General features: G+C 35.0%; 1 protein-coding gene across 1 annotated transcript; it reads right to left on the bottom strand.

The window, feature by feature from the left end:
* Positions 1-1,028: 1,028 nt before the first annotated feature.
* LOC116252348 (serpin-ZXA-like) lies at positions 1,029-3,090 on the bottom strand. The gene is made up of 2 exons (XM_031626539.2): positions 2,539-3,090; positions 1,029-2,049 (listed from the first exon to the last, which is right to left on the bottom strand). Exons 1-2 carry the CDS (start codon positions 2,926-2,928, stop codon positions 1,267-1,269), a joined length of 1,173 nt encoding a protein of 390 aa, XP_031482399.1. The 5' UTR covers positions 2,929-3,090; the 3' UTR covers positions 1,029-1,266.
* Positions 3,091-9,815: the final 6,725 nt, after the last annotated feature.

The raw sequence follows: 9,815 nt of genomic DNA on the forward strand, positions 1-9,815 counted from the left end.
ATTTCTTGTAAATTACTCTTGTATTACCCAAGAAATTTCTTTTGTAAATTGATTTTCCACTCACATTTGGTAACTGATTACATCCTTGATTAGGCTGAAGTAAATTTACTGCAAGTTCTGTCAGTGAGATTTATTGTAGTTCGAAACAAGCTCGGCTTGATTGCAGTTCTAGACTCACAGTGCAACTCGAACACATCTCAACTTTTGATCACACACTTTTCTCCTGTGCTGTGTATTTTTCAGCAACATCTAGTACAAAGGCGTGCGGAATCGACTGAACTGTGTCGCAGGAGAGGGTGTAAAAGACACCCCTCTCAAGACCCACGTTGAAATGGGGCACCCGATGACAGACAGGTGGTAATCAAATAAGTACTATTTTGGCTGCAACAGGGCACAAATTTTGCATGTAAATGGTGTTACATATTGGTAGAAGTTATGCTTAGGCTGGATTGAGACACAGATGTGTAAAACAGAGTTGGGTCCTTTTTTTGCTTACTAAAGTCAAACGGCTGGATAATTGGATAAATCAGAGCAATTTATTGTAAATTAATCTTGTATTACCCAAGAAATTTCTTTTGTAAATTGATTTTCCACTCTCATTTGATAACTGATTACATCCTTGATTAGGCTGCAGTAAATTTACTACAAGTCCTGTCGGTGAGATCTTCCAAGTTGCCCAGTTTCTTTCACTAGATCTATTTCTCCAACTATATCCAATAAAATCTGAATTGAACTGCTTCTATCAAACACTTCGGTCAAGTATCGTGTCAAAGGATTGAGGTCTGATTTAGCTTGCCTCAATCATGAATGTTAGCCATATGTATCATCATGACCAGAAGTGGAACTATTTTTCCTTGAAAAAGGAATGAAACGAAAAAGATTCACCAAGCTCCTTATATGAAGACTGGACTCTTGTCAGACCATTCTCGGAAACAGGGTAACATTTTTCCTTAATGCACACTCCCTCCACGATTCTCACAAAGAAGTGCGTAACTCTTATAAGCCAAAAAAAGATTCTATGCAGTGACTTATCTGAGAACAAGCTCATCAATTAGCAGTAGCGCAACTAATAAACATGAAACAAGAAAACTCTCAATCCGAAAGTGATTTGCAAAGTGGATGACATACAGTACAAAGTACTTGTTCATGACTTTCCATCACCCTTTTGTTACCTACACTGCATCTTGTGGTTCATTTCAAACTGGTTTTGTCCACTCATGACCGACAGGACAATGTAGCAAAAGCTCAAAGGGCTAAGCTTTTTTGTTAAGCAGGCAGAAGAGGATTAAGTACATGACCAACAAATAGCAGAACCCCTGTTAGTTCTTCTCGTATTAGAAACAAAAATGGATGATCAGCAACGAAGTCTACAGGTGGTCGTGGGGCAGACCGAGTGCTTACCACAGCACCAGTTGCCGAAGCAGCTTCAGTTCCTTCTTCATTAACCTCAATAAAGGATTTGTGGAATACGCCGGATACAAACAATTTATTTCCCAAAGGCAAATCAACCATCTCAGTAAGTTCAGCTTGCTCAGAGAAGGGCAAAAACAGCCCCATCTGCTTGAGAACCTCAGAAGCTTCAAAATCATGAGAAATTTTGAACTTAGGAATCATGAACTGACCAACACTAACTTGGTTTGAAGGAAGATGCCTATTTATGAAATCCAGCTCTGAACCAATTTTTTCTACCAGATTATGCAGCCCATTTCTCTCATCAGGAAGGAAAAAATACATGGAGAAAAGCCTCTTATCCTCGCCTTGTCCATAAGGCAACTTGAGTACTTTGAAACCAGGAAAAGCAGCAATAAACTGCTCCTTCGAGCTAGTCATAAACATGACTTGTACAGATTCCCCGCTCAGAGGATAGAAAGAGCCTTCTTCGGTAACAGATGCATCAAACTCGTCTTTCCAAGCGCCCTTAAAGTAAAGTGCACTGGCAAGGATAAGCCTAGTAGAATTGTCAACCGAGCCAGACGGAAGAAGTTCTTTAATAAGTCCATTAGTCTGGCCTTCCGCCCATAAGTTCACTTCATTTTTTACTTCAGTTGGCTGCATGTATACAAGCATAAAGTTACATGATAAGAATTCCATCAACTAAATTGGCTTTGTCACCAAACTTCAGGACAAGGAAATTTTCATTTCTACAGAGTGCCAATAGAACATCATGAGTAAATAACCAACGATTGATTTTCACAGTGATAAATTTGGAGAAATATGGTGCGCTATTTCCTCAGACAATCAACAGTTTATTACTATTTTTCACTATGGTGCGATAAATGGTTTAGCCACTAATCACTATTATTCAGGTTCTAGAAAGTGTCTTCAATAAGAAAACTAAAACTAAGGCATGCATGCAGTACTGGATATTCAAAAGATCCAGTCACTCATCCTTTCCAGCATTCTATTAGTCATTCCCCAAAATGCTCTTGGCTCACTCAAGGTTATGTTCCAGCGGATACTTCCACGAATGACAGGGTCCATACTCTAGCTTATGGAGAAATACGAAGACCTGAAGTTCACGCTTAGAAAGTGGCTCACCTTCGTCTGAAAATCGACGGCCTTGGCTTCTGCTTCATAGACGTCCTTCACGATCTCCGCGAAGGCCGGCTTCAACGGCATGGATTCGTCGACCCAGATGCCGTTTGCAGAGTATAGCGTCGGACCTCCAAGAGTGCTCCCGTCGGCGAGAATCAGGGAAACGATCTTGGCAGAGAGCGAGTTGAGCTCCTCGTTGGTTGTCGCCCTCAGGAACGACAGTATCTGATCATTAGTCCGTCCTGTCGATCCAGCGGCCACCATGGAAAGGGCGATGTGGACGGTGAGGGGGGAGAAGACGAAGTTGACTTCCCTCGCTTCGCTGATGGCAATGTGGCTCGCCAGGAGCAAGCTTGACTCTGTCTGCCTTTGGATTGAGTCGCGGAGATCCATCGGCCCCTCTTCCTGCCGTCTCTTCTTCTTCTCTGCAGTGAGGAAGAATCGCAGAAAACCAAGAGGATGAGAGGAGCTGGAAGAGGAACTTCCAACAGATGGGAACAGCTTGAGGCTGCTTACAAAATCATTGAATGTGGTGTGGATTTAAACTCTCATTTCCGGTATATATGCAAGATACCAAACTGAGGAAGCCAAAGATGTCAACTTCAGGGTTCCCTCCCACCTTATCTCAACTTCAGCGGCCACCATGGAAAGTTTATTGATCCATATGCATCACGTGTTGGATAAGGATTGTCGTAAATGGTTGAGGTTTTCATGTTCTCAGAGTCACTCAGTATAGATTTGAATTGGCATACATCCAAGAGATCATCATGTGGACGAGTTTCTATGAATTTATGAGTTTACGCCAAAAGAAAAAGAAGATTGTTTTAGTGGAGTTGTTGAAATCCTCGGTCATCTTGAGCTCTGTCCAATTATTTCCAGTAAGACCATAGCCTCAATCGGATCCTCAGGCTGCCAGGTGAAATCCACTGCTGAAGCAAACGGCAAATTTCACAACTGCAGATTTGGGATCCGCGTTGCATTATTTTCAGGCACCGCTTCTTTTCAATCTTTGATACACCGAGCCAAGGACGTGTGGCCAAAGTCGATCCCTTTTCTTGACTTGAATGGCAACTCAGATCTAAACATTAGGTATTAGATCTGTTCTTACAAATTTTAGAGACATGAAACTATGTTGCAACTGTTTACTTTAATTCTTAAAATTTTAAGCTACCTTTGGAAGGCAGTAACAATTTATCCGTGTATTGTCTTCAAAATTATGCATTTAGATATTTTGTTATGTTTGACATGCATTCATATAGTTTGCCTTCACTTTGCATCATGCATTCAATTTCGAACCATGCACTTAAAATTAGGTCCATCTGAGAACCACGTTTGGTTAAACAATTGCATGCATGCAACAATAGCCCTTGCTATATTTGACCCGACTTTGATAAGGATACACGTTTCCAAAAACATAGTTTAAATTGCACATTTTCAAAATTGAACCTGTTCTCAAATTTATTTTTCCAAAACATTAGGTCCAAACATGATTGATGTCTAAACCTTGGATTTGACGTATCAAAATCTTGTTAGGCTCATACGATGCCTCGTCTCAGACCTGACATCGAGTCCATTATCGCAAGCCTAACTTGACCCATGCTCGAACCAACTTAAAATCACAGCCATAGCCAGGTTTATTTATTCAAGTTATAGCTTGAACCAAGATAAGTTGTGTGAACCTAGAGTAGATCAAACCAATGATGGTGTGGTGGAAAAAACTACAAATGTCGAGATAGACAAAGCAAGCATACACAACAACACTTGAATTCAGCCATTCAGCAAAAGAGCAGTAATGATTATTCAAATTTTGGTTTTAGTTAAAGGAAAAGCAGTAGGAGTAGGAAGCAGTATAGAATGCAACATGTTTGTCTGTTCAAGCAGCTCAGAATAATGTCTACTTGTATCAAGAAGGAGTCCATCCGGAGAGGGTGTTCGTTCAACATGACATTACGTTTCTGAACTTTTGTTTAACTCAAGCAAGCCCTTCCAAATGACAAGCCTTGAGACAAAATCTCCCAAAAAATACTCTAATGCCGCCAAACATAAGTCTGAATTCATTAGTGTTCGGCAAACAAATTCTTCTGCAAATATAGAAAATAGCGCTCGGTTCGCTTTAAGTTTCAGACGACATTTCCATGCATGCCAGGGTCGTTTCTGTAGCTTATAGAGAAATAAGAGGACTTGAACCTCAGGCTCCCAACGTGGCTTACCTTCATCCGAAAATCGATGGTCTTGGCCTCTGCTCCATAGACGCCCTTCACGATCTCCGCAAAGGCCGGCTTCAACCGCATGGAATCGTCGACCTAGACGCCGCTTGCCGACGAGAGCGCCGGACCTCCAACCCTGCTTCCGTCGTCGAGAATCAAGGAAACGATGCGGGCGGAGAACGAGTTGAGCTCCGTCCTTTTGATCCAGCGGCCACCATGGAAAGGAAGAGGTGGAGGGTGAGAGGGGAGAAGACGAGGTTGACTTGCCTCGCCTGGCTCAGGGCGATGCGACTTGCCAGAAGCAAGCTCCACTCGTCCTGTTTCTGGATCGAGTTGGGCTCCTCTTCCTCTTCTTCTCCTTATCAGCAGCTACGAAGAATTGCACAGAACGCGGGACTTCCATCTTATAGTGCCCGGCGGTCCATCCAACGTGACGCGTTATGATTCTGCGAGAAGGAGATGCAAACTCAGTTAGATTTATTAATCGTCGCGACGCGTTTGCACTAACCCGTTTTGCTTGGTTGCCAAGTTAATGCTGATACTGTATCTCAATCAAGCTCTCCTTTTCTTGTCAAAATGTATTTTCTGGCACAGCTTCTTTCGAATTTTTCACACGCCAAAGGCTTTTCTAACAATTGCTGAAGAAGGGCTTATTGCCTAGAGCTGAAGACCTGCATCTAATCCTTCATTTCACTGCTTTGTTACCTGCAGGGCATCTTATTGTTCATTACAAACTGGTTTTCTCCATTAACAGCAGGCATGACTAAGAGACGAGAGGGACGAAGCTTAAGCAACCAGAAGAGGACTGCGTACATGACCAACAAAAAGCCTCCAAGTATGAGAAACAGAGATATGGATGATCAGCTACAAAGCCTACAAGGAGATTCTGACATGACCATGGAACAACTGGTCATTACCATAGCAGCAGCTGCAGTTCCTTCATTGTTGACCTCAATAAAGGATTTATGAACAATTTTGGACACGTAAGGTTCATTGCCCAAGGGCGAATCGACCATCTTCAGTAGTTCAGCTTCTGGGGAAAGAGGCATACTATATAATTTCTGGATATTTAAAAGGTTCAAACAATTATATTTAGAAGGTCTAATAAATAACCTTTGTTTAGCACTCTGGATACTATATATGATTGGAGGATATTCCAATTCCCCGTTAAAATAATAAGTCACAAAAAAAATGCATTTTTTTTTTCAAAAGAGGCACATAGGCGGTAAATACGTGAGCCGTTTAAAACTAAAAAAAAAAGACATTTTTTAAAAAATGCAAAAACGATCTATGATATGAGACTATCAACGCTACTTAAGGTTATATTATAAAAAAAAAAAAACACTTTAAAGTCGTATGATACATATAACACAGTCACAAGCATTCAAAAATAATAATATTGAACGGCGAATGACAGCAACATCGAACCGGCTGGTGAATCAAATCGATCCACCACCATTTTCAGTTTTATGAGTCATTTCAATCAGGCTGATTTTGAGTACAATGGTATGGCATACAAATTTTATATTCTTAAAAATGATAAAATAAAAAAAACATTATTAGTATTATAATCTACAAAAACCTCAAAATTAAAGAAAAAATAAAAAAAACATAAAATCTTATTTAAAGGGAAATATTAAAAAAAATAAAAAAAATTAAAATTAAAGAAAAAGTTAAGTTTAAAAATATAATTTTAAAAGTTTTAAAATGTAATCGTACCCTGACACCGGTACTTGGGCAAAACTGGCGTGTCACATAGGTTTATCACAAAAAAAAAAAAACTCATTAATCCTTTAAAAAAAAACTTTCAAAGAGTCACATAGGTTTATCACAAAAAAAAAAAAACTCATTAATCCTTTAAAAAAAAAACTTTCAAAGAGTTCATGGCATAAATCCAAAGACTGATTCAAAAGAAAATTTCCAATTTATTTGAGGCATTCAAAAAACACGTAAACAAATACGGATTATAAGACATAAAAATCTAAAACTGGTTGATAACAAAAAGTTAAAGTATGTTTTTCAATTTTTTTAATAAAGTAAGAATAATTTTCAACAAAAAAAATAGCAAAGAACAACTTTTATTTAAGCAAACATACTCATATGTTAAAACATACTCTGAAAAATTAAGAAAATACGGAAAAAAAACATGCATGTTCTTACGCTCAAAGGGAAAACTTCAAGCATAACGTGCTCTTCAATTAAAAATGCTCAAAAATAAATGATAAAAAAAAATGTTCTCAAGTTGTAAATAATATAAAAGATTGAACAACTTTTTATTAAAGGTCCATTGTGGTCTAAAGAAAAGCAAAAAAAAAAATCCATATAACATTAAAAAGTAATAAATGAAATTATTATAAAAAACTCATATTATCAACAAATATCCAAACAACACTTTTAAAACCAAAAAACTTTCAAAGAGTTCATGACATCATTGTAAGTGAATATCATGAACTCATTAAAGAAAATCTAAGTCTATTTTGGACGCTGAAAAAAAAAATCAACCATGTGGTATAAAACTTATAAACATTTAAAAGTTTTAACATTACAAAGCCAAAGCATGTTTTTGAGTTCAAAAAAAAAAAACTAATAACAATTTTCAACAAAAAAATAGAAAAACATTGTACTCCTAAAGAAAACACGCCCACAAATTAAACAAAATACTTAATAACATGAGGAGCACGTTTTTAGGTTCAAAGGGAATAAATCTTCAAGCGTAACATGCTCTCCAATTTGAAATGTTTGAAAAAAAAAAGAGACATTAAATAAAAAAAAAAGACCACATTCTCAAGTTATAAACATGTAAAGATTTGAGCAATTTTTGTTCAAGGTTCATGTGGTTTAAAAAAAATATTTAGCATTAAAAACAAATAAAAATTAAATGAAATCAGTATTGAAAACTCACAAATAGATGTTTATCATAAGAAAAAACTAATAATATTTTTAAAAATAAAAAAAATTCATGATAGAATTATAAATGAACAAGGAATTATTATAAATGAACACAGAATATGATCAAAAGAAAATCAATTAAAAAAAATTCAAATTTGAGGGACTAAAAAAAAGGCAGAAACAATCGGATTGCAAAAGATATATATTAAAATTTGAAAATGTTTGGTAGTAAAAAATGAAATTATGCTTTTGAGTTCAAAAGGTTGAAAAAATAAAGAACAATTTCTATGAGAAAATAAGAAAAACAACTTCTATTCAAGCAAACATGCTCATAAAATAATAAATCCAGAGGAAAATAACAAAAGGAAAATAAAATAAAATACATCCTTAAGTTCAAATGATATAAAACTTCAAGTGTGTCTCATTTAGTTCAAAATGCTCAAAAAAAAAAGGAGGGTAAAACCAAAATTTGTAATAAAGTTCTAAAAGATGTAAAAAGTATCAAAAACATTCATTAAAAATCCATGGTGCCAAAATAAAAGCGAAAAAAATACATATAATATTAAAATAATAATTGAAAAAGTTAAATTGAATGAAATATATAAAACTTACCTTATAATTTTTACTACCAAAATCATAATAATGCTTTTAAAAAAAAACTTTCAAAGAGTTCATGCAGTATTGTAAGTAAACATCCTTTAATTCAAAAAAGAAATTTCAAATTTACTTTAACAAACAAAAAAAAAATCTTTGTTTATAAAACATAAAAAAAAATCTAAAAAAGGTTAGCAACAAAAATACAAATATGTTTTGAGTTCAAAGGACTAAGAACAACTAAAAACAATTTCAACACAAAATGATATAGAAGAACTTATGTTCAAGCAAACATTTTAACTGCATAAAAACTCAAAGCTTATCTTTTTAATGTAACAAAACACAAAACCAAAAAAAAAAAAAAATCAAAATTTGGCTAAGTCTGTTAGAAACTTGAGTGTGTTTTTCTCTACCATGATTTTAAATTAAACAAAACAAAAGCTCTCTTTCCAACTCAAATAATATCCAATCAAACATATTTTCTTGAAATTAAATTTTAAAATGATTATATAGGAAAGTGAATAATGTCTGTGGCAAAAGTATCCTCTTAAGATCAAAAGGAAATATCAAAACTTATATCAAACCATTTTCACATATAATTTGTACGAGTATTATACGATGAAGAATTTGTCCAGTGTGATACGACAAAGTTGTATATCTCGAAAATATCTTCGTAATTTTTAAAAAATTTTAAAACATTTAATAAATTCTAAAAATTATAAAAAGTTAAAATAAAAAAATAAAAAATTCAAAAAACACATACAAGAAGAGTTTTCTCATGTTTTTTATTTTTTGGTATTTAAAAAAAAAAGACACGTCTAATTGCCGTTTTATATACGCACTTTTTTCAAGTGTATGTGTTTTATATGACAATGTATCAAACACAAAAATTTAAAGAAAATAAATTGCCAAAGTATCCTCTTAAGATCAAAAAGAAATATCAAATGTTATATCAAACACAAAAACTAAAGCCACTTAAATAATTGAAATAATAACCAAAAATTGAATAACAAAGGATAACAACTTCCCTGCAATTGAAATCTTGAAAATTTGAAAATAAAAAACAAAAAGTAAGATTTTGACTTCAATAGAAACAAAGATCAAATTCAAAATGAGGGCTGGAATACTTTTGGAAATAATGCAAGCTCAAAATGAACAACAAAGTCAGACATGGAAGAAGAACAAACCGCCAACATACTTTTGAATTTATAAGAATTGTGAACCAATGAACAGACCGTTGCATGCACACCTTTCAAGATGATCATAGACGATTGAGAATCAAATCACCAAGGGTAGTTACTTAACTAGGAAAAAAACATGAAAATAAGTGCATGTGCTTGTAAAAAATGTGAGAATCATTGAACATAAAATCAGAAATTAATTTTTACTGCCCTCACGACACAAGAAGATAACTAGTCAGGTGGCATGATTTATTGCTGAAATTATTAAATTCATCGCCCAAAAATGCGGAGCCCTCAATAAATTTGTAATAACTAAAATTGGTTTCTGCATCACAGAACACTCGTATTATTTGAAAAAAAATGTGTATAATATGCAAGAAATAAGTCAGCCGTATAAAATGATAATTAA

Source organism: Nymphaea colorata, chromosome 4, assembly GCF_008831285.2.
Source record: "Nymphaea colorata isolate Beijing-Zhang1983 chromosome 4, ASM883128v2, whole genome shotgun sequence".
In the NCBI taxonomy this organism is placed as follows: domain Eukaryota; kingdom Viridiplantae; phylum Streptophyta; class Magnoliopsida; order Nymphaeales; family Nymphaeaceae; genus Nymphaea; species Nymphaea colorata.

Coding starts and splice junctions, on each gene's coding strand:
- LOC116252348 (XM_031626539.2), bottom strand. CDS start 2,928: ATGGATCTCCGCGACTCAATCCAAAGGCAGACAGAGTCAAGCTTGCTC. Junction 2,050..2,538: donor CCGTCGATTTTCAGACGAAG/GTGAGCCACTTT, acceptor GTATACATGCAG/CCAACTGAAGTAAAAAATGA.